This window comes from Bombyx mori, chromosome 19 (assembly GCF_030269925.1).
Source record: "Bombyx mori chromosome 19, ASM3026992v2".
Classification (NCBI taxonomy): Eukaryota; Metazoa; Arthropoda; class Insecta; order Lepidoptera; family Bombycidae; genus Bombyx; species Bombyx mori.
The window spans coordinates 10852513-10880184 of NC_085125.1; the positions used below are offsets into that span (position 1 = coordinate 10852513).

At 35.9% G+C, this 27672-nt stretch overlaps 2 protein-coding genes across 5 annotated transcripts; both read right to left on the minus strand.

The window, feature by feature from the left end:
• Window positions 1-538: 538 nt before the first annotated feature.
• Window positions 539-26971, minus strand: LOC101740849 (E3 SUMO-protein ligase PIAS3). Of its 4 annotated transcripts, XM_062674077.1 has the most exons (12): window positions 24936-25036; window positions 12308-12563; window positions 10759-10918; window positions 10360-10505; window positions 9141-9318; window positions 8118-8219; window positions 7461-7701; window positions 5983-6375; window positions 4741-4848; window positions 3120-3242; window positions 2336-2429; window positions 539-1783 (listed from the first exon to the last, which is right to left on the minus strand). In XM_062674077.1, the coding sequence occupies exons 1-12, from the start codon at window positions 25033-25035 to the stop codon at window positions 1777-1779; spliced, it is 1908 nt and encodes a 635-aa protein (XP_062530061.1). In that variant the 5' UTR covers window position 25036; the 3' UTR covers window positions 539-1776. The 4 variants fall into 4 exon arrangements, with proteins under 4 accessions (XP_062530061.1, XP_012549930.1, XP_004922442.1 ...); XM_012694476.2 differs by lacking the exons at window positions 12308-12563; window positions 24936-25036 and adding an exon at window positions 26580-26971; XM_004922385.4 differs by lacking the exons at window positions 12308-12563; window positions 24936-25036 and adding an exon at window positions 26580-26971 and having other exon boundaries at window positions 4741-4953.
• On the minus strand, window positions 16438-24929 carry LOC134200693 (tigger transposable element-derived protein 4-like). Its single transcript, XM_062674079.1, has 2 exons — window positions 24677-24929; window positions 16438-19954 (listed from the first exon to the last, which is right to left on the minus strand). Exons 1-2 carry the CDS (start codon window positions 24746-24748, stop codon window positions 19397-19399), a joined length of 630 nt encoding a protein of 209 aa, XP_062530063.1. The 5' UTR covers window positions 24749-24929; the 3' UTR covers window positions 16438-19396.
• Window positions 26972-27672: the final 701 nt, after the last annotated feature.

Below are 27672 nucleotides of genomic sequence, written 5' to 3' on the forward strand. Positions count from 1 at the left end.
ATAATTAAGTATTTCGAGTAAGGTTGCCTGTTTGCACGAGAATCTCTTCGCTGTTACAAAGTCGTGGAGTAATTAGATGCTAGTCATAACGAGACATGCGATCTCATCGGTCTTAAATGTTTTGAAAAAGAAAAGAAATTTAAAACTCAACATGTCTACTTCTTTAGTAAATGTAAATGCGGCTTGCTTGCATGTTGCACACTGAGTCTTGAACTTGAATAGTGAATGTTAGGCTCGTAAAATAAAATTTCAGATCTAGGCTATTGATTTGTTTGGACTATCTATAGGGTTCATAATTAAATTCCATACGATAAGCTTGATGATAAAAGGAACCATCTTAAACTGAAGCAACAGCTCGTTTTTTATTGATTTCACTTCGTAGATAATCGAGCATACAGCCCACTTGTTTTTGAGTGGTCACAGTCACTAAGGTACGTCAGCAATACCGAGGCACAGCCAAGCCACCACCTGCCGCGGGTTTAATAACATTCGAACTCCAGTAATTCACCTACTCGGGTTAAAACAATGAAACACAATCTCAGAATATTTACATTTATTTCGCTGTTACATACTTAACCAGTTACATTCATTTCTTTTATCAATACATTTTTGGAAGTTATCGCAATTCTGTAAAACACCAACGATCTCATTTTAATGTCTAACTTATTAATAAATAATTTAACTTCTATCTTAGAGTGTGTTACATGGAGAATAGAAAGATCTTTAAAAATACATATTTAAATTACAGGTACACATTTATTTTAATTGAAACCTTTGATAACAAGACTAACATTTTTAATATCATTATTTAATGTCATGCTCCACAAAATGTTTTTTTTTTCAAAATTCATACCAGTAATGACAGCAACCAACACAGAGTCATTATCCACCAGTCAACTTAACTTCCAATTTAATTACTATTGCTAATATTACAGCTATTTTTTGCATATTAATTTCGAACCATGTCATTCTGAAATAATGTACAGTTTTATTTTATTCATAGTTGAAATTTAAACACTTACAATTAAATTTCCGGTTTAGTTATTAGAAATATCGGTTATTATAAAATTTCCAATGTTTCAAATAATTTACAATTAACTAATTTTTTGTCTTTAGTAAAAAGAACAGTGTTTTTCATGACAAAAACAATTTAAAAGTGACTATGGATATTAATGTGACTTGTATAGATTTCAATGTAAAATATACGAACTTAAGAAACAAACTACCTTCACTACGTTCCCGCGAGCATTATAAATAAAAAGATAGAACACACTCTAAAAGAATGCTTTAAACTATAAAGACAATCTCCTGTCCACATAAAAACACTTCTAGACATCATTATAGGCTACTTCTTGCTACAAATCTAGTGTAATATTTACATTTCAAATTGCTCAGAGATCGAACTATTTGAATACAATAGCTTTTAGTGTCTATAGCCAGTCAGGAGAGATACCTCCACGTTCTGCATATTACATCTGCTCATAACGGGCATAGTTCATTTAGATTTAGATTCGATTTTCAGTTCACAGATTGTAGTTAATACGCGATGCGTGAAGCAATTGTCGGCACACACATTTAGTCCTCACGGGGACGTACGTATAATGTCCAGATTAATTTAACATAATTCCGTATTATTAGACGAAATCAGGCCACATTTCTTTAATGTTGGCGGCATTGCGCTCACAGCGACAATAATGGCACCTCCGGGTACGAGGGCTCCTGGTCTTCTTCTGAAGAATGGCCACTGACATACGCGACGCCATTCTTCTCCCTTAGTCAGTATCTGAATTAAAATAATGTACTTTGTTATTTGTTATTAGTTAAGACTGTCTTGCTACAGCTGTTGTTCAAACTGTTGGCAGAGTTCAAGTTACTTCAGCTAACTTGTCTTTTTTTATCCTTGTATATTTATTCTCAGTGGCTCAAGAAAGAAAGGAATGGAAAAGGTTGGAGGAGGCCTTTGCCAACTGGCAAACAGATCTAGGAAAGATAACCAAGCAACAAATATTAATAAAAATTTACTCATATCTATTAAGTTTAAGATTTTAATGCTAGTCTTTTACATAAGTTTCATTGTACTAATTTCATTTTCATTCATTGTACTAAGAGATCTGAATAAAAGGCTATATTATATTTATTCTAGTGTGACCTGGAATGATGTCAAGGACAAGGGTCAAGTGGAGACAGCTTATGAGCCCAATGTACCAGCGGGATTCTCTAGGACTACATTTATTCTAGCTTTTTAGAAGCAGACTTGTTTACGACTAAAACATAATCAGCTTGTTTAATTTAAGTCATTCGTCATAATTAAGTTTAAAGTAGTCATTTAACATACTTTCTGTACGCGTCGTCTCTGTCGCTGTCGGCGTAGGGCGCCCAGTGTGTAGGTGTGGTATCGTTGTCTTCACGCTCAGAGTTATTGCTCGTACCTGTTTCACATAAAACTAATTGTAATTACCATAATTCGCATTGCCTTTCATTGTCAGACTATGGAATATATTAAATAAATCTTATAGACAAAAGTAGGACAGGAAAAAGCGATGATGCTTTACAAACACATATACAGGGATCAAGTGTGATAGAACACCTTTTACAGTGTGTAGGAAGCGCATAGTGCATGCTGAAAACACACTTTATATTGGGTGGTCTTTGGGGACTTACGACAACACATGAGAGAAATAGAGATAAGAGAAAACCTTCTGGGATAATTACTTAAGACGACAATTAGGGGAAACTAAATTGACACGATAGTGGTGATTTCCTCGTACACGGGTGTGACAGTAGACGCCTCTTTCAGGAATGGAATAATATATTCAGATACACTATTACAGTGGAAAACCATTGGCGTTGTATGGGACCAGAGTGGACTGCAAAGGATACTTTTATTGTAATTCTCATATAATCAAGGAACTCATTAAAATATTTTTTAAGTCATAATCTCTCGTTTGGCGCTCGACAGTCTACGTTCATTTCATAATAAATGGAAGAGTAATATATATATTTTTGGATTGGGGCTGGAGTCACGAGGAAGTTCCTTTATAGAAATAGACTAGCACGTGTCGTAGTCTAGTATGCTTTGCGCTCTTTGAATGGTTGCAATAGTAACAAGCAATACTTACATCGTTCGATGGGCGTGATGGAGACCTGAGGCTCGTGCGCCGGCGGCGAGGGGCTGTCCAGGGAGATGACGGCCGCCGCGCCGCCCGGGGACCGGTACCCGCTCGACGACACCGCCTCGACAGCTGCGGAATATGCACACTGGTAGTGAACCCATAAACCCACAGACACAGCCCACTGAGTTTCTCGCCGGATCTTCTCACTGGGTCGCATTTCCGATCCGGTGGTAGATTCTGCGAAGCACTGCTATTGCTAGGGTTCGTGTTAGCAACTTCGTCAGGTTTGAGCCCCGTGAGCTCTCCTACTAGTTAAGGCTACGCTGATATAGCCTCAATACAGCCTAAATTGAGCTCAGGCGTTCATTATTACTGTTATTGTTGTTCTAATTTTTTTTTCTTTTTTTTGTAAGGAAGGTTGCTCGAAAGCCTTTCTAGTTTCACCACAACAGATGAGCGAGAAAAGGATCTGTCACGAGGGATGGGACTTATTAGTAACAGCTGCCCGAGTGCCTCCCTGAAAAATTCAAGAGCAGCTGCTTCTTAATCTATTATAAATTATCGGATCGGAATCGTGACCCGTTGAGAAAATCCGGCGAGAAGCCAGCGGGTTGATGTATGGGTTAGTTCTTCTAATAACGACTGTGATTAATAATATATGACAACTCCAATGCTCTAACCTTTAGTTGCTAACATATTTTGCAGGCTAATTTTTACAATATTACTCTTTTATAATGGATATCATTTGTGAAGACCTGTTCTCACAGTGCCGGTGGTCGAATAAAATTGTAATTAATTTTAAGTGTATTTTATTTTATTAAAGTTTTATTTAAAATTTATTTTACTTGAAACCAACAGCCTGACTCTAATTTTAGAATTTATCAGAACCGGTCTCTGAACATCTATCTCAGATATAGTTCCAGATTTAGGAATTAGCCACCTAAAATTAATCTCGTGCTAATATAAAATAATTCCTATTACAAGGTTATAGAAAATAAAAATAGTGCTAATGTTCTGCAGGGCTACAAACATTAAATTCGGAATAAACTGAGGAGGCAGCATAATTAGTTTTATTTCTACTTAATCTCTTATTAGCACCGCAAAAGGTAAGAAGCTTAAAACGGTCTAATTGATAAATATTCAAACACAAAACCAGTTAAACGCATTTTTTTCTTGAATCAGTCAAGGTTTTTGCGTATTCCTAACAAATCAACAAACAAACAGACTAAAAGCAATATTCAACCAGATGTACCTAACTGTTCATAACATGGCTTTTTTTTTGCAAATAAAGTATTCCGACACTACTCTAGCAGTTTCATTGTTGTTTTATTACGAGGATGAGTGACCCAATTCATTAGTGAAACCACCACCTCGTGACTTAAAATCAGTCTCAGTACACCAATACAAAACATTAGAAACATTAGAAACCAAATGTATATGTATATGTGATTGTGTATATTTATACCTTTGTGTATGAATTCGTAACTTAATATAAATTTCATTGCACCTACCACTATTTACTCTGCACTACCTTTGGTTGACTGGTAGAGAATGCCTTAGGCATTAAGTTCGCCAATGTAAGTTTTACATGAAGTGTAATAAATAAATAAATAAATAAATAATATACCACTGGAAGAAGAGTAATTGTCGTCGCTCTTGATGCTGGACTCGGAGACCGGGGGCGTCGGCTTCGGCTGCGGCACTTTCCTCTTCAACGGCAATTCGTCTTCAGAATCTGAAGTGAGATCAACCAGAACTTCGGTTGCGGGTTTAACTGCTCGATTCTCACCGACGGCCGCGCGTTTCGCTCCGCTACCGCCACTGTCTACTGGGATAACTTCTATAATGGGAACAGACGTTCTAACATATAATGGTTATTGAACAACAATTACAAAACTTAATACAGACTAGTGGTCACCCGGTAGTCGAAATTCGACTATAATTAATTGAAATTATAAATTTGTACTCTATTATGATGCTATTGTCAAAGACTTTATTCACCAAAATGATTTCGTCAAATTACACTTTAGATAAAAATATTAATAAAGACAAATAATATTTAACATATTCTCAATTTGATCACAGACGTTAAGCAATAAGAAAGGTTTGACAATAAACAAATAGTATGCATGCGTGTGTGTGTGTGTCAAATACACGGTAGTGTGTGTAATGTTTTTTTTAAATGATTTAATGTATTTTTTAGGCTTAATTTAAAAAAATATTATCATTGTGCACTCCTTCAGTTCCTTCTCTATATTCTCTATAAGTGTGTGAAATTTCATACTCCTCCTTCCGCGCAATTTTCGTAAAAAGGGGTTCAGTTTTTGTTTCACGTATTAATATGTACATAGATATTGAAGTGCACCATGAAACTGTCTGTTTGTACCGGGCTCACTCAAAATTCAATTGAAACTCTAGTTTCAATACACTTATTTTATTCACATAAATGATTAATACATAATACCGCCTCATTATTTTAGATTTTGGTAGCACATATTTTTTGAAACAATTTCATTTAATTCAGCTTTTAATCACAACAATTTTTATTAATGTTCCTGATATAGTATGTAGCAACGGACCTAATGAAGTATGTATTGTAACTACTAAGTCACACCGAGCCCCAACTCGACCTATATTATGTTGGCTCACTTCTCACCCCCACAAAGATTCTCATCATTAACGCCCCCGCAACTGGTGTAGGGAGTCCAACACTCATATTAAATATCAGCCTATCCATTAAGTATATGTATTTTTTACTTGAATACCAAGTTTCAAGTCAATGGGATGCATGGTTCAGTAGTTATAACGGAACATCCGTAAAAACCACTGTAGATTTATATATTAGTATAGATGTTAGAGGGAGCAGTACCTAGATCATCTGGTATGAGCGTGACGGGTTCTGGCGCGGGCTGCAGGGGCTGCGGGGCGCGGGGCGGCGCGTGCGCGGACCAGCTGCCGTCGGCGTGCAGCTGGATCTCGTTGCAGTCGGCGGCCAGGCGCGGCGACGTCAGCACCTCCTGGAAGTAGCCGTCCACGACGAGCGAGTCGTAGGGCGCGGCGCGGTCGCACACCGGACACAGCCAGGTCGGCTTGCGCTCGTTCATCTGCAGGAACAGCGACGCGTCGAAGCACTGCAGGTGCGGGCAGTTGGCGGGCCGGCACGGACACGACATGCGCATCTTGCCGAGCGGGCACATCAGCGACACGCGCAGCGACGTCGTCGCTATCTCGCTGTCGTAGTCCTCGGACAGCTTCTCTTTTACTGTTGCACAAAATTAACGTGGTGGGTCAATCAAACTACTCCCTTTACACCCTAGCTTTGCCACTCATATAGTGCAATCAATATTACTAAATATTTAAGAATTTGTTACCTAATCAAACTTAACATCCTACTACATGGTATCGGTAGAAGGGGACAACACAAATTATCTGTCAATGGTTGATATAGCTATGACAGTAATGGTTCTGAAACTTTTTATTACTTTATTCACTTTTAAGTTTAAAAAATTTTCTCCTAGTAGTCATCATCATCATCATCTTACGCTTTGCAGCCCAGGGCGAGCCTTAACCTTGGTCTAGTATTATTCTCCAGACCTTTTTTTTCTAGTGTGTGTCAGAATATACGATTAAGGGATCTAATAGCGAATTGACTGTAGCATTCTCAGAGTTTTATACCAATGCCGCGCGATCGACATATACTGTTGGTAAGGTCTAAGTAAATGGTCGCACTGATAGCATGATACATTTCCGGCGCAAAGCAGTCATGCGTATTCTTTCATATTTATGCAATAAAATCGAGATCATAGACCTTCGACCATATCCTTCAAGTTGGACAGCCTCATTTACGTGTTGTCTGTGGGCTCCACTAACTTTACAACAGAGAGCTTGTGAGTCCATTCACGCATATACTAAGCAAAAAACTTCATCTTAGCAGTTTAACGGCTAGTCTGTAGCGCTGACGGTAACACAACTGTTAAGATTTACCGTACTCTGGAGTATTTGAAGCTGTCAATTTATTCCTTTGTATCGTTTTAGTAAACAAACCTTTATAGACAAATTCTCTCTGCCATTTCTGAGGATTGCTGAGATATAGCGTATTTAGACTTTTGTAATCCAAAAAGCTACGGCGCCCTTATGATTTAGCATTCAAGTAATCAATAGACTTGGGCGATTATTTTCCAACAACAGACTCATTCAGCTCAATGCTTGTGGAAACAATAATTAACACAAAAAAAAGAAGTTTGAGAAACTCTGTCCAATGTCGAAAACAGTTGAGTTGGCGTATTTTCTCACTGGATACAGTTATGACAAAACGAGTTGAAAGCGATGTAATAGAATCGCACTTACTTAAGGATCTAGTGTAGTCTGGATTTTTGGTGCCCTTGTTCTTCAGCCGCTGTAGTAGCTCTGCAGACGTGAGCTTTTTGACCATGAAGACGCTCAACACGTAAGCTCGTGTAAAGTCCGCCGCCCACGTCACCTGGATCGTGTTGGAGACCGTGGGCGACAGCTTCACGAGCGACGATATGTTTACTGGACGCGGTGGCCTTTTTGGTTCTGGAGTTGGCTTATTGGTCGGTATTGGATTCTGTAGATTGCAAATGAATACATTGTATTTTTCAATACCCATTATTCGTAACTTTTTGTCTTAACAACATGCAAAACTTATAAATTTGTATAATTACTGGCGTTTTTGTATAATTAAACCTGCTTACTTTCATTATTTTTAATCTTCGTATACTAGACTGAAGAGTACGAAGCACGGTAGTAACAATGTCAACGGACTTGCTATACACCCTACTGCCAATTCATTTAGAGAATCGGGGGCAGAGAAAAGTAATTCTTTTGGAAAAGAAAACTGTTATGTATGTAGATGAGTTGGAATGGGTAGCAGTAATTAGAGACAGTCGGGGTCCCGACAATTATAATCAGTGTAGGATCCGAAGACATGCGTGTATTCCTTAATTTATTTTGATAATAGATATTGATGTTAAGAATACTTACTGGTAGCGGACACATCTTGTTATTGACTTTGACATTAACGCTAGGAGGGAAGTGGTCCTCTTGTTCACATGAAGTCTCCAGCAAACAAAACCGCAATTGAGCCTGTTAGCAATAATAATGCATGCAGTTAACATAGAGTTTAGTAGTAGTACTTAGAGTAGTATGCTTTTATGGCAAACTAAAGTGAGCATTGAAACACAAATTTTTTGTATCCGGATCAGGATATTAAGCTAAAGTGAAAACATTTCAAGTTTCTATGACGTCTTAAAGAAAACAAATACTTTAAAAGATTCTGTTTCATAAATACAATAAAACATGTTGAACTAATAAATGTTAAAAAAAAACAAATCATATTTGTTTTCTGTTACTTAAAGATAAACGAATATGTGATCAAAATATAAAAGATGAGAATTAAATTTAACGGCTGTCTGGAAGAGATCGTTTTAAGCGGTAAGACCGACTATTGTACAAACGTATCTGCTTGTTGACTGTTTACTGATGTTAATTGTGTTTTGGTGTGCAATAAAGTATGTTCTCTCTCTCCCTCTAAATTTCCTTTTTTTGCCTACCTAAGCTGATAGACTTTGAGAGACTATTTCAGCGTAACCTTAACTAGTAGGTGAGCTCACGGGGCTCAAACCTGACGACGTTACTAACACGAGCCCTAGCAAGAGCCGTGCTTCGCAGAATCTACCACCAGATGGGAAATGCGACCCACTGAGAAGATCCAGCAAGAAAGGCAGTGAGTGGGCTGTGTCTGTGGGTTAATTTACTCGTCGAGCCATTACAGGTTCGACGAGAACGATGACCGGTGCTTGAGGTACCTAAAAGAACCGTTAGTGGATCGGAAGGATCCGAAATGACGTGTTTTGGGCGACGTCGACTGCTTTCCTTTCTGACCGCAGGATTGAGAATTTAGTTACCGGCGGCCACGATGAGAGGGTTCTCGTGTCGTGCCGCTTTGTCGAAGTAGCGCATCGATGCGGACTGTAGATACAAACTAAATTTCCGAAACACACACACCTGTATTATGTAATCAAGTTTGTTGCTGGTGCCGACGATGTCCTTGCCGGTCGCTATCTCGGTCGCCTGCTGCGGGGTCAGGTGGAATATGTACGTGCTCTCCTGCATTCGTCCCGCCTGTACCGGCATCATCGTTGAAGGTTTCATTAACTCTGCTAGCACGTCGTAAAACGGTAACCTATAAGCATCAACAGTCATTTTACAACAAATAAACCAGTCAAAATCAATATTTTCACGGATTACTTTTTTCTGACGGGACATTAGCTTAAGAGCACCCGCGCTGCTGATGCGTAAGGGTCGCCGCACACGGGCCACCGGCCACAACCACAAAACGCCTCCACCGGAATATTCCCTTTAATTTTCATACATTTTATATGTAGCGTGTGGCGGCCATCGGCGTCAACCGCGTGCGGCCAGCCGATATAAAATGTATGAAAACAACAAGAAATAGGTCGGTGGCTGCGTGTTGTGGTTGTGGCTGGTGGCCGTGGCGTGGGCGGCGACACAAAGAGAGCCGTAACTATTATAAAACCCTGCCATCATTTTTTCGGACAAGCAACCGACTAAATACCAGACTGTAACCAGTATCAAAGGTCATAATGGCAATGTCCACTTTAGCGACGTTAGCAGCCTTTTTCCCCTACCTAATCGCTGGTAAGGCGCTATGCCAGCCACGCTCGGACGGGTTTACAGCTGTTTCGATATTATAGCGGCAATTTTGCCTATAATATTGCCGGTATCTATGACGGCAGTGACCACACTCTTATGCCTAATGATACAATATCATTCTCAGTATCGGATACAATCTCATTCAGTTACATTCAGATTCGGTCACCGTCCTCCGTGAATTAACCCATAGACACATCCCATTGAGTGAGCTCAGCTACACGTCAAGGAGAAGCTGAAATAGCCTCTCAAAGCTATCAGCATAGATAGGGAACAAAAAAAAGCATTCAGATAATAGCCATCCAAAACGTGGTAGGGGCCAGCGCGGACAACATGTCCAACCATGTTTCCATTTTTTTTATTGCCCTTGTAAGCAGACGAGCATACGGCCCACCTGATGGTGAGTGGTTACCGTCGCCCATGAACTTCAGCAATGCCAAGGACAGAACCAAGCCGCTGCCTACCGCATATAGCCACAAATGGCCCAACAGCCATTCCCGTTTGTCCTATATGTTTTGTTTAATAAAAACTGCATTGTTATGTGTTATCTTACTTTTTAAATTTGACGTCGGGGTGCACGGGAAAAGGCGGTAGCGGCGTGGTAGGTGACGGCGAAGGCATTGGCGCCAAAGCCGCCGGCCCGGCCGCTCCGCCATACCCGTGGTACATGGCGCCCGCATACAGCGGGTTTTGCCGTGCCTGAAATCATTGTCAGTTAAGTTTTTTTTTTTAAGAAAGAAGAACTAGTCGTGACCCGGAGGACTTTCCAGTTTCACCAGGACACAGACTCAACTAAGAAAGATGGAATTTGCTAACGACTCCCTGAGGGCGCTTGCAGAGGAGACCTGACAACTCGAGGTTAACTTGCGAATGATTTCAGTTTAGTTACAGTTAAAAAAGCTCACTTTCCTCTGAAAACGATTAGTAAATATTAATACTCTAATATAATTACCGAGACTGGCATTGTTTGCGATCGTGTATCCTGTGGATTGTAGCCGCTAACGGCGGGATGCTGGTACATGTTGCGCGAGTTAGGAACGACCGGCGCCAAAGGGTCCTTGCCTTGAGAGCCACCAGGGCCTACGTTGCCGGACGACAGTGCCTGACTGGTCCTGTTCAATTACGTACATGAAAATAAACAGTGGGCACTATTGAATTATTGTCGACAGTAAGGACACGGTATGATCTCGGTTTCAGGTGAGCTCTGAACCGTCTTACCCTGTTTTCTAGGCTATGGGCAATTTTCAATCATAAAATGCAAAAACACATGGTATGGCATGGTTGTTTTGAAATTTTCATTAGTACCAATTTTTTTAAGTTATACTTCTTTAGGCACGTTATGAAAAATTGATGAGATTGAAATTTTACGATGCGCGCGCACCGTGACACAAAATTAACAGAAATGAAATTCATGAGAGTAAAATTTTACGTGCGCGCGCACCGTGGCACAAAATTAACAGAAATGAAGTTGCCCACTAAATCGCTCATTAAGTTAAGGAAAAAATGCTAGGAACAAAACGGAAATGAAACCTCTATTAGTGGCGCATGTTGGCACGCACGCCGCCTCTGTTCACTGTGTATTTATATTTATAATATTTACCCACATGCTTTGAGTTTCTACATTTAAAACACGTGTTTTCATTTTGTTTTCATTATACAAGTGCGAATTTTATATGTGCGTCTGAATTATAATCAGAAGTGATTTAAATTGAATATTTAAATCAATACTAATTAATATTAGAAGATATTTTGTGAAATAACTGTGCTCGTCAACCTTCCTAAGTTTTCCAATACAATTGAGGTTAACTATCCGTAGTATGTATTATTTAGTCATATAAATGACAAAATTATTATTTAATATCATTCATACTAAATATTATTATAATAAATTATTAACGTTAAATAATTATTATTTATTATTTAATAATTAAAAAAAAAAAATTAATTTAATAAAATTAAAGTATAACTTCTTATGCGCGTACATATATTTTTTAAATTCCTGATGAGCTCTTTTTAGTCGTGGAAAATTACTATACGGTAAAGAAGTATCTACGTCCATATCAATTTGTTCATCAATAGAAGTATTAATAAGCTGTTCCGGAGAATTGGAAGGAACGGCTTCTCCGTCTTGTGGAGGTAATTCCTGGTCCATAATCGTGTCTTGATTTAATCTATCACGCTCCTGATCATGTACAATGTCTTGAGTAGATAAAATATGTACATTCGAGGCACCAGCTAATTGTTGAATAGTTTCTTGGGCATGAAGCAGTCGGTTTTGCCCCATGTCTGCTAATAAATTATTTTCTGATGTACGTTGATTATACGGCACGGGAGAATTAGTCATATGCACCTCAGCTTGTACAACTATACAGTTGCGATTGTCGTGTGTTGAAGCAGATAAAAATGAATCGTTTATATTATCGCCATCACGATCAGCGATACCAGTACTGGACAGCGTTGAGACATCTGGTTGATTTGTACTAGCACTGATGGTAGCTAACCGAAATGATGGCGCAATAGTCCTTATTCGTGAACTTGAAGTTGACGGTGTGGATAAAATCTCAGCCACGGACGATTCGTCTACTTGTGAAAGCATTTTTTTTCGCAGCCTATAGGCACGATTACGTTCTGCTCCTGTTTTTCTTATTGGCTTTTTTACTGACAAGCCTTGACGAGCTTTTTCAGCTTCCTTGGCAGCTTTTTTTCGATTGTAATAGTTTTTACAATGTTCCGCATTTGTTTTACCCATCTTGAAATCTGAAATAGAAATTGAATAGTAGTACCATTAATAGTCATCAAATGTAAGCGAAAAAACTCTTAGATTGATAATTAAGAATGATAGTAAAAAATTAGATATAAAAATTAATAATAAATATTAAAAATTTACATTTAATAATTCAATTATGGCATCATTTGTACTACATATTACAGAATTCTTAATTTAAAATATTTATTTGTTAATAATTAATTCATATTTCAAGAGTCAATGAATGAACTTATTGATAAATTTGAAAATTGAATTGAATTTATTAATTTTTTTAATATTTATTATTTATTTAATTTATTTCTTTATCGTTAATAGTTATTCATATTTAGTATATTATTCAATTATTAATTAATATTAATAATAATAATTATTATTATTAATTATTTTATTATATTATTCATTCAATTTAATAATAAATATTAAAAGTTAATATTTAAATTTGATGTTCGATTTTACTTTTTATCACAAATTTTTCACTTAAAGTTATATTAATTTTTTTTTTTTTTTTAATATTAAATAATTAATAATAAATATTTAACGTTAATAATTTAATAATATTTAGTATGAATTATATTAAATTATAATTTTGTAATTTATATTACTAAATAATACATACGGATAGTTAACCTCAATTGTATTGGAGCACTTAGGAAGGTTGATGAGCACAGTTTTTTCACAAATATTTTCTAATATTAATTAGTATTGATTTCAATATTCAATTTAAATCACTTCTGATTATAATTCAGACGCACATATAAAATTCGCACTTGTAAAATGAAAACAAAATGAAAACACGTGTTTTAAATGTAGAAACTCAAAGCATGTGGGTAAATATTATAAATATAAATACACAGTGAACAGAGGCGGCGTGCGTGCCAACATGCGCCATTAACAGAGGTTCCATTTCTGTTTTGTTGGTAGCATTTTTCTTAGTGGGCAACTTCATTTCTGTTAATGTTGTGTCACGGTGCGCGCGCATCGTAAAATTTCACTCTCATCAATTTTTCATAACGCGCCTAAAGAAGTATAACTTCAAAAAAAAACGTGAAATATATAAGAGCACTCAATCTGAATTATTTTTATCGGTTTTAATTTAAGTTTCTGAGATATAATAATTTATTATTTTTGGTTCATTTTGTACGGATGTCCCTTTCTCATCAAAAGTCGAGCATCGACATAACATTTGTAGGGCACACAAAAACATTATTTTATTATTTCATTCAATAATAGTCTGTCTAGTAAAAAAAGGTGCGTGTACTTATGTACGCGCGTAAGGTATACTTTATTTTTATTAAATTTCTTTCTTTCTTTTTTTAATATTAAATAATTAATAATAAATATTTAACGTTAATAATTTAATAATATTTAGTATGAATTATATTAAATAATAATTTTGTAATTTATATTACTAAATAATACATACGGATAGTTAGCCTCAATTGTATTGGAGCACTTAGGAAGGTTGTTGAGCACAGTTTTTTCACAAATATTTTCTAATATTAATTAGTATTGATTTAAATATTCAATTTAAATCACTTCTGATTATAATTCAGACGCACATATAAAATTCGCACTTGTATAATGAAAACATGTGTTTTAAATGTAGAGACTCAAAGCATGTGGATAAATATTATAAATATAAATACACAGTGAACAGAGGCGGCGTGCGTGCCAACATGCGCCACTAACAGATCATTTCTGTTAATTTTGTGTCACGGAGCGCGCGCATCGTAAAATTTCACTCTCATCAATTTTTCATAACGCGCCTAAAGAAGTATAACTTCTAAATAATATATAACACGCTTTTAAATTTTTTTTTAACAAATTGTGTATCTTTTGTAGTTTCTATGGGGTGTTAGATTTGGAATAAGATAATACAAATTAATCAATACGAAAAATTATGACAAAATCCTATTTATTTCATAAAGATCATTACACTTGAATCGCTATAAAAATACAATTGTAACCTTTGTAAAATCTCGTTTATTTACTACCTAGTCTTGCCATAAATACTGAGACAAAGGAAAAAAAAAATCTATTGCAAATAACATTTATTACTTTTACAGTGTGTTAGTTTAATACATAAATATAAAACAATTTAAAGAATAAAAAGCTTATTCGAAATGGTCTCCATTGGCTGCAATACAGTCCTTTAAACGTTGAGGCCAGTTATCAATAGAAGCACGCACTCTTTCTATGGGAAAAATTTTCACTGCCAATCGTACGGATTGTTTTAGGGACTCCAAATTATCATGGCGTTTAGAGCAAGCCGTACTCTCTAAAACTGACCATAAATCATAATCCAGCGGATTAAGATCGGGACTAGACGACGGCCAGTCTTCAGCTCTGATGAAGTCCGAAACGTTCGTTTCCAACCAAGACTGCGTAGACCGAGCTTTGTGACCTGGCGCCGAGTATTGCTGGAAGGACCATTCTTGATTATTGAACATGGTGTTGTTACGGGGCTTCACTACTTTCTCAAGAATGGTATCTTGACATACTTGTGCCGATGTTTTGATACCTTTTTCACAAAAGTATGGCTCAGTCACTCCTTCATAGCTAATACCCCATCAAACCATCACTGAAGTCGGATAGTGCCCACGTTGCACTCTGGCGACTAATTGGGAAGCTTCCTTAGAGCTTGGAGCATAAGTACGGTCATTTTGTTTGTTAAAATGTTGCTCAATTGTAAAAAATTTCTCATCCGTAAACAAAAAATTTCTATGACCTCCCTTTGCGTATTGCTTCAGTAGTTGTTTGGATTTTACCACCCTATTCTCTTTTAAATTATCAGTTAAGAAATGACCAGTATGTCTCTTATAGGCTCAAGTCCTAAGTCATCTTTTAAAATACGCGACATGGTTCTAGGTGCTATCTTCATCTCCCGAGATAAAATATTTAGGACAGGATTTCTTCGAATTCTTTCCCTTACTGCTTTGACCATCTTTTTCGTACGAACACTACGTGGACGGCCAGATCTTTTCCTGTCACAAACAGAGGTCTCATTGCACCTATTAATAGCCCGGTACACAAACATTTTACCAATACCAAGCGTATGGACAGTTTTAAAATTGCATTTGTCTCCATACCTACTTTGTGTAATGGAATCACAGCGATTCGGTTCTCTTTATCACCCCACTCCATTTTAATATCGCAAAATATTGTACAATGTATTGGCGCCTAAATGAGAAAACTCAATGAGCAATCATATAAAAATGACAGATTCCAAATTCAAATGTTATATTTTGTTTATTTTTAATTGTAACAGTATTAATGGCCAGACTAAGTAAAATAATTACTTTAATAATTAATTGCTCCAGGTCAATTTTTTTCATATTTTTTTATGTTCGATCTACGACGTCCCAACATTATTCTGTATCATTATTCTTCATCTTATTCAGATTACATCAACTTGTTGCAATATGTTAGACTTTTTCTATCCGTATTACTTTTAGGAAACGTGGTTGTGATCATTTTCTACAACTGGAAGATCTTTTGAGCTTTCTATGACCCGCTATAGGACGTCCATATGTTGTTACAACAGTTACTTAATGGATACCCACGTCACGACATTAATGTACACGGTACAATCTGTTTATAAATACTGTTACAATAAAAAATACATTAATATTACATTTGTATTTGAAACATATTTTATTTGATAATTCATTGTCGAAATTGAACGAAAATTCACTGTGATAGCATTGCATTAACTTAGTACTATGAAGCCAAATACATTTTTGAAGTGAAACTTCTTTAGGCGCGTTGAGAATAAAATTTAACTCGCGTTAGATTCTTTGGGGCTAGAGAGAAAAGATACAATTTAGGAAGAGCGACAGTGAGAAAATAGATAGCGTCTCGCGAACCACTCGACCGTGGAGAGAAGAAAAAGATGAAAGGACAAAGCAAGCTAGGTCGTTTCTCTTATTCACAGCATTCCCTCCTATTACAAGAAAATAAATATTTAAGGATGAAAAATGATGAAAACCACAATACTAAACACCGCAAAAGAAGTTTCACTTCTTTCACGTACAACAAGTTGCACGCGTACCATTTTTATTTTATTTCTTCGTTCGCTTCGGATTAGTCAAGTGCACGTGCACCGAGCGATTGATAGGAAAAAACGAAGCCCGTTTGCAACAACCAAGTTCTGGCCGTCTACGTACTTTTAGTGCTAAAACGTTGATCAGAGCAAGGAAAGACAGAATTCGAGGAAATCCTTTCGGAAACTAAAACATTTTATATAGGAGTATTCGAAACCATTTCGCGTTTTTTTAAAAGAGGTCTTAGAACTTCTTAATAATACATTGATTAGTTTTTTTAATAATATTATTCGGTAATATTTTATTAATAACCAAAATGTTGTTTCTTCTCAAAGCTTTATTGAAGCATCTCAATTAGTCACTAGGGTACAACTTGGTCTTATCCGGCTAGAGGAAGGTCTTGATGGGGTGCTAAGTACCAGGGGAGCCTCGTCGTATTTTTCTGAAAACGACTTCAATACAAAATATTATTATTGAAAACGATGCATCGTCTTCGCCTGACTCTATGGTGCTTGAAGTAAAAAAACTGTTGAAGAAAGGCCTTGGTCGTTTAAAACCTGCTCTGGAATGAACGAATATCCTCAACCGACTCTCATGAATCTACATTCTATTCTTCCTGTTTATACGTAATCAAAAATGAAATTCGCCCCAGCTTGCAGTCGCATCGCAACACAAACGATCGTATTGTTTAACGATTTATCGATATTGCTTCCTCATCTTCAATGGTGCCAGCATCGCGCCCGCTTGACGTGATGACAATAAGCGTTTAAGCTTTGTTAATCTAAAATATAATATCTATTAAATTTATTACAAAAAAAAATCCCCATCTATTCACTAGTATATTTTTTTCCCCTACCCATGCTGATAGCCTTGAGAGGCTATATCAGCGTTACCCTAGCATGTAGGTGAGCTCTCGGAGCTCAAACCGGAGGTGTTGCTAACACTAGCCCTAGCCAGAGCAGTGCTTCGCAAAATCTACCACCGGATAGGAAACGCGACCCACTCAGAAGACCCGGCGAGAAACTCTGGGTTAGTTTGCTCGTCGAACTCTTCGGCCTAATCGGACGGTGACCGGTGCTTTAGGGCCCTAAAAGCGCCGATTGGATCCGGGGAATCCGACAAGACATGTTTCGGGCTACGGCGGCTTTGCGTTGCCCCGTCGCCTGAGTCAGAAAAGTAATTAGCAACGGTCACGATAAGAGAACTATCATGTCATCACGTCACTTGTCGAAGTAGCATTCTGGCGCCACCTTAAGATACTTACGTTCGGTTTTAAATTTAGGTTGTCATACAAGTCAACATTCCTGACGCACCATAGTGCTCCGACGGCTACCCTGCAAAAACGGGATTGGATGACCTGGAGAAAGTTTATGGGAATGCGGGCCACATGAGCGAACACTATACTAGCATTTCTAAATCTACCTAACTACTGACCGGGTAGCAAGGTGGATGCCAAAATTTAAATTATCAGAAAAATACATAAATATGAAAGTATGCACTTACTTTTTTACTTCTTTATTGTTTTCTCTAAAAGCACAATCGGCACGTTTCAATAAATCAATCAAAAGATAATTTTAATACAGAGAATCCCGGAACCACCAATCACGTCAATCGCTGTCCCAAAAACTCAAAACATTCGTCGAATTTTTTTAATGTAAATAGTTTTATCATCAAAGATTTCAAATCATATAGTAGATGATTAATCAATCAAGAAAAAAAAATTTTTTTTTTTTTTTGTCTCGACACGACACGAATTCTCAAGAAGTGTTGACTATGAACGATACGTCAGGGTATTTTAAAATGAAAGTGTCTTTACAACTAAAAAAGGAAGGTAAATGAATGGAAATCTTTATGAAGGGTGATTTTCTGAGAGTGCTGACGCTCTAGAGTTCATTATATCGTATAATCTGCCAGCTAACGTTGCATTTGATGAACCGATTTCGTTTTTAATTTGCAATCATTTCAATTCCCCCTTATATTGAAAAAAAAAAATTGTTGAATTTTACAGTTACAATTTTTTTGTTTTAGGCAGGAGACAGTACCACTCATTTAATTTAATAGTGCTTGTTTTCCTATCTATAGCAATTTTTGTAACTATTTATTTTAATTCTTTAGTCACACTATTTTCAAAAATACACCTTTTGTTGACATTATAATTAATCTACATCTTAAATTTCATAATGATATGGGTCCAATTATACATGCAACATTGGCTTTAATTATACACATTCAAACTTGGATAAGCGAGAGTTCAAGGGAGCACAATCTCATTCTCGTTTATAGAGGTTTCTCACCTTTGATTATATACACGTTAATCAAAGTTTCTCACTAACCCGAGTTTCTCGCTAATGCAGAGCGTAGCGTTTCTCTCTTATAGAGGTACCTACGCAGCCATAACAAGACGTAGCAAGTACGAATGTAGTAAATATGTAATATGATAAATTTATGTGCATAATATGCACAACATATCTTATGTACATATATATTGTGTTAAGTTCATTAGATCTCGACATATAAGTACTTTATAAGGGTAGGTATCAATATGCTAACGAAAACGAAACAAAAATTCATGGCACTATGTAATTTTATTTTATTTAGAACTTATTTTTATTTATTTTTCATTTTTTACTTGTATTTCAATTTCTTCAATTTTTTTTTTAATTTTGAATTATCGTCGGCCCTTATCAAGTATACCAAATTTCGAGTTAATCCGACGTTTTGAAGGGGGTCAAAATCATGCTCAAAGATTCCGTTTCATACTAACATACATACGTCTAAAGCTAATAAAAGCGTATTAACAATGCAGTTTCATACGCGTTATAAATATCGTCTGGTTCATACCCTTCTAAAAGATTTGGGAGATCTTCAGTCCAGTGGTTGCACACACCTTGGTCCACAGATTTACTTTTCCCAGCTGCTTTTTTGAAAGCTACATCATGACGCCTTTTAAAACCCTCTAACCAGCCGTTGCTAGCAGAAAAGTTCTGGATTCCCAGTTTTGTAGCAAACTCTTTTGATTTTTTTTTCAACAGAGGTCCATTTATCGGAGTATTCTTATCGAGAGTTTGTTTTATCCATTCCAAAAGGCACTTTTCGATATTGGGAAATTCAGAAACTTTAGCCCTCTTAATATTTCCATGTCCATCAGAGCACTCACACTTTATAGAGTCTTTTGATTTTATAATTTTATAATAGGTGGATTCTGGTAAATTAAACTCCCTCTGAATTTCATTTCGCGATTTTCCGGATTCAAATGCATTCACTATTTTAAGTTTATCACTTAATGACAGTACTTTAATTTTCCGTTTTGACATGATGCAGAACAGAACCTTCCTTCGCTATTGACAAACGATAAACTGAGTAAGTCCAACAAACAGGACGGTACAAAGGGACACGTGTCCATTCGAAAAGTATACGATAAAATAACAACGTTATTCAGTTCCACGAAATAGAATAGGTTCAATATTGACAAGAAAACAATACAAAAACAATGGCAGGACGTTCCACGAAAGTTAAGAATGAGTCATAAAATAGCAGATGTTAAATTTGTAATTTGTTTTGTCATTTGTTCCTCCTAAATAATATAAATAAATAAAGCTCGACTGTCGCTTATAGAGGTATACGAGTCCCGATGCAAAATAGTTCGTCTATATAGTGTGAAATTTTCACTGTGAGATTTTTTTCTTATAAAAGTTATTAAACTGTTCTACTATCGCATGTCGCGCTACTTATGCCCTTTTTTAATTATGAACCCATAAACTATTTTAGCTTTTGAAATTTATAAATACTAGTAGTCCCCGGCCCCGGGTAGTCAAAATACGACTATAATTAATTGAAATTATAAGTTTGTACACTATTATTATTCTATAAAGATACTTCTATAATCACAGATTTAGCCAAGACTACACTTCAATAATGATAAAAAAATATTAAGGCAGATTTATATTGAGTCAGTAACTAACGTCAGTACTGGCGCCGAAAACTGACCCATACGATTTATACGCAGTAAGTACTTCGTCAGTAGTTGAGGATATTTCTTATGGTGTACACACTTTTGTAGTCAGTGTGGAAAAATGAATTCTCGAAAACAGCAAAAAGTCTGCGTTAATAATTTGTTGAGAAAATGTACCTTAATGATGATGCAAGAACTAACTGGTATGTTAGAAGAAATATCTAAAAAGAAGCGAATTTGGGCAAGATAATGAATAGGTGCCAGCGATCAAACTGGAGGCTCAGCTCTGTTGTTAACCCAGTTGAGAATTGAAGATCCTGGAGAATACAAACTGGCTTTGAGAATGACGTCAAAAGACTGATGATTTGCGTATGTTGTTTCAAGCTCTATTCAGTGTCAAGACACATTTATGAGAGACGCCTTGCCAGCCAATATTCTGTAATGCTGTTGCGCGCATTTCTTTATTTCTATAATTTTGTGATTTATTATCTCAATATAATAATAATCTTTAAGTTCTCCGTTTCGTTTACTTTTCGCGTCATTTTGTGATGTGGTGCAACGCAGCGTGGTCACCGTACAATAAAGCGGCAGCGACTGACTTCGGCATTTACAAGGCGCCAGTAGCGCTGGGAGTGGGTAGCGGGGGAGCGGACTGACGCCGAAAAATATGAACCAGGAATATTGAAGTCAGTACTGACTTGAAATCAATTTACACGATGGTAATGCCAGGTCAGCACTGACTCGGCAGCGCACTGACGTTATTTACTGACTCAATATAAATCTGCCTTTACTCTATTCCACGGAATAGATAAATAAGGTTGGAATGGTAATGTAGGCGGGGCAAGCGTGCCACAGTTATGATTTTACAAACATAACTCGACCGATTCTTTCATTCACCGCGTTTAGTGCGCTTCGGAATACTTGGGCGAACAGATCTCCGATAATGCCGTGTTGTGCAATTATAACTTGTAAAACAAAAAATCAGACCTCAAGTATAGAGCGAGGAGGTATATCTTTCGATCGGTAAGTCGAAATTACCATTTAATTACAATATTATTTGTCTAAAACATAAAAATATACTGAGCATTATGAAATTCCAAACATTAACAATATTATTGCAGCAAGTTATAAATAGCATACATTGCGCGATGTGTACTCGCCCAATGAACGCAATGAGCAAGTCAGCTTCCAATGTACTAAATGCATTGCGTTTATTACACTTCAATCTTTGAAATTTCGGCCTTTGCCCTGATTGGCCGTGGTGCAGTTTGTCGATAGTGAGGTGACCATGTGGTGAAATAAAATCATCGACAGAATTCTCGACTATATTTACATTTGACATGGATAAAATTTTTGCATTATTTTATATTTAATTAATGATACCTAGTATATTCTTAGTGAGATGTATTTAGAGTAAAATAAATATGTATTATTATTATTGAATTATTATCATTGAATTAATGTGAAGGTATAATATAAAGGGACATGTAGACTTCTCATTTACGGGTATTTACTATATTGTCTAAGACGTATTAAAATCTAAGCAAAATGCTATTTGACTTATGCAGTAAATAAAAAATTTTAGGTTTCCTAAAGAACCTAACGCCAGGGAACAATGGATTGACCTGACAGGTAGAGGAAACTGGATACAAAGACGAGTACTATTTGCTCTAAGCATTTTACTGAAAATGATTTTACCATAAAAAAATCAGAATACACTTAGTTTTGAAAAATTCATTTGTAATTAATAGCAAGCGCAAACTGCTTAACAAATACGTTTTATTCCAGGGACAGTGACTATTTGTAATTAATAAAAGTAAAATAGTTTTCTTTTTCAATATTTATTTCATGTTTCAATTTCTCCATTCATTCATCAGATAATTTATCGATAAAGAATATCGATTTTATCAAGCACTAGCGTGTATGAACATTTTTATTGCCTTTTTGCGTGTGTGAGTATGTATGCCTACGGGTGTTTTGTGCTAGTTTGCGAACGAATATCTGTCCTGAAATTTATGTGTGGGTGTTTTTGTTGTGTGCGAAATACTTGTAATCACAGTATGTGTATGTGTAGAAATTAAAATAGTGGGGATGAAGCGGCGACACTGGTTCTAATACAAAATTAGAGCAAAGGCCTTTCCAACCTTATTTATCTATTCCGTGCTCTATTCTCTATTTGACCACAGACTTTAAGCAATAAGAAAAGTTTGACAGTAAACAAATAGTACCTATGCATTATTGTGTGTGTCAAATACATGGTAGTGTGTGTAATGTTTTTTTTATTATTGATTTAATGTATTGTTTATGCATAATTAAAAAAAATATTAACGTTCTGCACTCCTTCTCTATATTCTCTATAACTGTGGGAAATTTCATACTCCTCCGTCCGCGCAATTTTCGTAAAAAGGGGTACAAAATTTTTGCTTCACGTATTAATATAATAGATCCTGTTTTAAATTCGAAGACGTTCTAAGCAAAATAGTTCGTCTAATTGTTAATCGATACAAAATAGTTCGTCTATCGGTGAGATTAAATAAGATTATTCCTTCTTTGTACAATTATGTTGCATAATTTAAATTTGTAAAAGTAATTCTGTGTCATTTATCAAGTGAGATAGTATAAATTCTGAAAATTTCAGCTATTTTCATTAGTTTTCAAATAACAATGGGTCGTGGCAAAACCCGTGTGTGAAGAGCTTCGAAAGCGAATAGTTTTTGGGGTCGATGCTGGCAAATCAAGTTACCCAATATCTAAAGACTTGATACTTCCCAGATCTACAGTCCAAACTATCATTCAGCACTATAAAAAGAATAGAACGACTTCTTGTTTGAAGAAAACTGGTCGACCACGCATCAGAAGCAGCAGAAAACAGAATCCTGAAGAAAATTATCAAAAATAATCATCGTGCTCGAGCTGGAGAACTCACGTTGCAATGGAAGGACATGATTCACAAAGACGTCTCAGTTGATACTTGCAAAAAAGTCCTAAGAAGAATGGGTTACGGATTTTACACCGCTAAGGAGAAACTACTGTTGACTGCTGTACAAAAGAAAAAGAGGTTGAAGTTTGCTCGTGATTATTTAAATTGGACTTCCGATCAGTGGTGGTCATCATTTGGAGTTCGATCATCATTTGGAGTGACGAGTCCAAATTTGATGTGACAGTCGGCGGTGAAAGGAAAAAAAGTGATTCGGAACAAAAATGAAGCATTTCATACTGATTGTCTCAAATGCAAAGTGAAGTTTCCGGCGTCTCTTATGACATGGGGCTGCATGTCTGCACAAGGTGTTGGTGGTATGCAGTTTGTTTATGGTTCTATCAAGGCTGCGAGGTATCAAAACCTTTTGGAAGAGAATTTACTGCCCTCTATTCCGTCACTCGAGCATTAAGATTCCTTAATTTTTTAACAGGATGATGCTTCCTGCCATACTGCAAGGACAACAGTAACGTGGCTATTGGCGAAAAGCATCCCTACAATCGAACGGCCATCTAACAGCCCGGACTTGTCGCCGATCGAAACCCTATGGTGGAAAATGAAAAAAGCTCTCCGTAAAATACTTCAAGATCGAAGAGCAACTTAAAGGCTAAACTCTTGGCTGTTTGGGAGTCAATTACGCTTGACGAGTCTGCAATGTTGGTTCCAACCATGTCTCTTCGCATTAAAGATGTCATTGAGAGCAAAGGCGACACAACTGAGTGGTAGACGAACTATTTTGCGTGAGTGACAAGGGTAGACGAATACTTTTGCGTTGTTTTTTAGAACATTTTTTAAATTTTATGTAAAGTCATGAAAGAATTTCAGTATATTAAAATAAACTTTAAAATGTTCCTCAAATTGTGGTTTATTATTTATTAAAAGTTCTTAATTATTATTTTACCAATATTCACTTTCTATATTTTACGCTTTCACTACTTTCCATACTAGACTATTCCATACAGAACTATTTTGCATCGGGGCTCGTAGGTAAACAGCAGTCTCACTTACGGAGGTCCATGAGGGAAAAACTACTCTCTCTTACAAAGGTTTAATTCTCGCTAATAGAGCTTTTGGGAGCTTAAAATTACGATTCCTGGCTATTACTCTCACTTATAGAGTTTTCTCACTTACCCAGGTTTGACTGTATATTTGCATCGCTCTTTTCCCAACACCAAAAGCCAAGATGGCATGCTCAATATGCATGTTGCAGTCCAACTTTAAGACAACATACTTTTACTGCCTATAAGAGGATATGACATTTTATTTGTCTTAAAATTGAACTATTTCAGATAGATCTTTCACACTCATGTAACACACAAGTGATTAGTATGTGTCGTCAGATGTCATGCTGGTAACTGACGATGTGGACGCAACACAGACTGACACTTGCCTAGATGAGTAGCTCTTTTGTGATCGGTTGTTGTGTCCATTCTCAGTGGTTTTGAGTCTGGTTCTAAGTTCAGAAGACGTTCCATTTTCAGCAGACGCATTGGTGGCCGCGTTTCCTACTCTCGCTGAAGATCGTGTTTTAACCATTGTTGACGAGCGACCATGTCATGTCAACTGAAATTCACGAATCCCAAAAAGGGACAAACTATAAAGTAACTATTAGGAAAGTGCCTTTTTCTGGAAAATTTCTTCAATGTGGCAAAGAACCGCAGAACACCTTATTTCTCTTATGCTGTAAACTGCAAGTAGGGAATGGGATCTTTTATAGATAAACATCTGCAATTGAATAATTCCATTATTGTCGTCAATGGTTAAAACAAGTCTTGCAGCAAATACATATCATAGAAACCGAACCTTTGAAACGTAAATAAAATTGAAAACAATGATGATCCTTTCATTTAGTGGTATTTGGTAAATTATTCCACTGCAGCTGTGAATGAGTGAGGCTATGGAGAAAAAGTACATTAACAAATTCATCTTGTTACATTCAACATTATATTGAACAAAAGACTGACAGGAGCCAAGAGAAATAAGGAATTTGTCCTGTCAATGAAATTTTCCAGAAAATAAATAAATAAATTTTATTAGTACAGTTGGACTGTCAAGGTTTAAGATCGAGAAATGAGAATCACTCCAATTTGCCATTTGCAATTTGGGATAATAGTTTGTTATTTTTATATTATTTGTTTACGAATAAATAATTTAATTTACTGAGTAACAAGGTACATTTTAGAATATTACTACTAATCATTATACAATGACAATATTCAATGATGTGATGTGAAACAATAAATAAATGAAAAATTTATGAGAATTCTGGCTGGAGTGTTTAGATAAAAGTACAAAAATAAAACTGAAAATAAAACATAATGGACAATGTAGTGTTAATTTTTTTCTGATGCTTTTACATGAAGATTTTGCTTTTTGTGTAACCACTCCATGTTTCAAACATAATGATAAATCAACGCATTCGTTTAACAATTGGAAATTCTGAATTTGAATGTACTTTTACTTAACAAGAAAAAGCTGGAATACTCAACTACTAAATAACTCACCAAACATAACTTTGTTTGTTTGTATCAAAAACATTGTTAAAGTTTATCTCTATTTACAGCGAGCGAGGAAAGACCACTGATTTACATTGATTTTGAAATGCAAATAACGTGATACTGTAACCGTCCCCCTCCTGAATTTGAATAAAAATCAATAATCACCCCTGCGGTCAATTGACGCCGTGCTGCGTTCTCTAAATGTCATACGAAAACTAAAGTCAGCATACTTTATTAAATATTATTATACTTTATTCCGGCATACAGACCACGTTATACCGAACGAATAACGTAGGCACGTAGTCTTTCACAGAAACACGTTAAATCGACGTACCTATCATTTATCAAATAAACAATGTTATTCAAAAAGCCCGGTACGTGACTCAATTTTATTTACACTACAGTTAGCTACATCTACTGTTAGATATTTTAATACACCTTCGAATTAAATTTAATGAAATATATGAGAAATACATGTTGTAAACTTATAAAACAAATGTAAAGTGCATGTCAAAGTGGACAAAAAAAATACTCACCATGATATCGCGTTACCGTAATCGTAGTATCTACTCATATTATGTTTATGTTATCAAAAATTTTCTGACATTAAATTTACTTAAAAACACTATTTACAAAAGTTTATTTCTAAACGCCATCACTTGACGCTTGCGGTCGAATCACTTGTGTCTTGGCGGCCATATTGGCAATAGACTATTTTCTACTTTTTACGCTGGGCCGCACTGGAACTGTGAAGTCCCAAAGAAAGTCAAAATCTTCTCAGTGCAGCTATGAACTGAGTATTTTAGATATTTTTTTTAAATTACCTACATCCTAAACGATTACAATTACGAAATGGACTGTACTGATATAAGAATTAACACAAGTAGGAAATGAGTTAATGAAACGTTCCACCATAAACAAGATAATTCACAGAACTTCATTTCCGTTTCCTAACAAATCGTGCTGTGAAAAGCTTGTTTGGATACACTAGGAAAAATGCATCTAAGCTTTATCTAGCATTAGTTTAAATTTACAAGAAGAACCTTTCAACTTTGTGGAGAATGTTGTAGAATACAAAGGATTGAAAATTATAAAAATGAGGTATATATAGGTATATGAGGTATTAGCAAAAAATACGTCACTGTGATTTAATCGGAACGTTTTTTGAAATAATTAGTTGCTAGATTAATAGTAAAAAATGATTTTTTATTCTCTGGCTAGTTTCTTTCTATTTGTTTTGATATTTACTACGTCTACTATCATTACAGTGATGTTATATGTAAGGACTTTTTTCTCGATAGTAAACAATGATAATGAACTTGAAATAAAGTTATAAATAATAATGTAAGGAAATACAAATTATTTAATTTTTTAATTTAGATTTCGACTGATTTTAATTCCTGAACATTGAATTTGGTAATTCATATTAATATTTGTTTTTTGTTTTAGTTACAAATATATGAAGTGTTATGATTAAATACTTCTACAATTTTATTACACATGGTCACATAATCCTACCCAGCGATAGGAACTGAATTCATGACCGAGATTTAAGTAAGTAAATAATTTTATTACTTAGGAAATGATGAATTGTTTATTCAAATAGCAAGACACCGTTTAAGATATTAT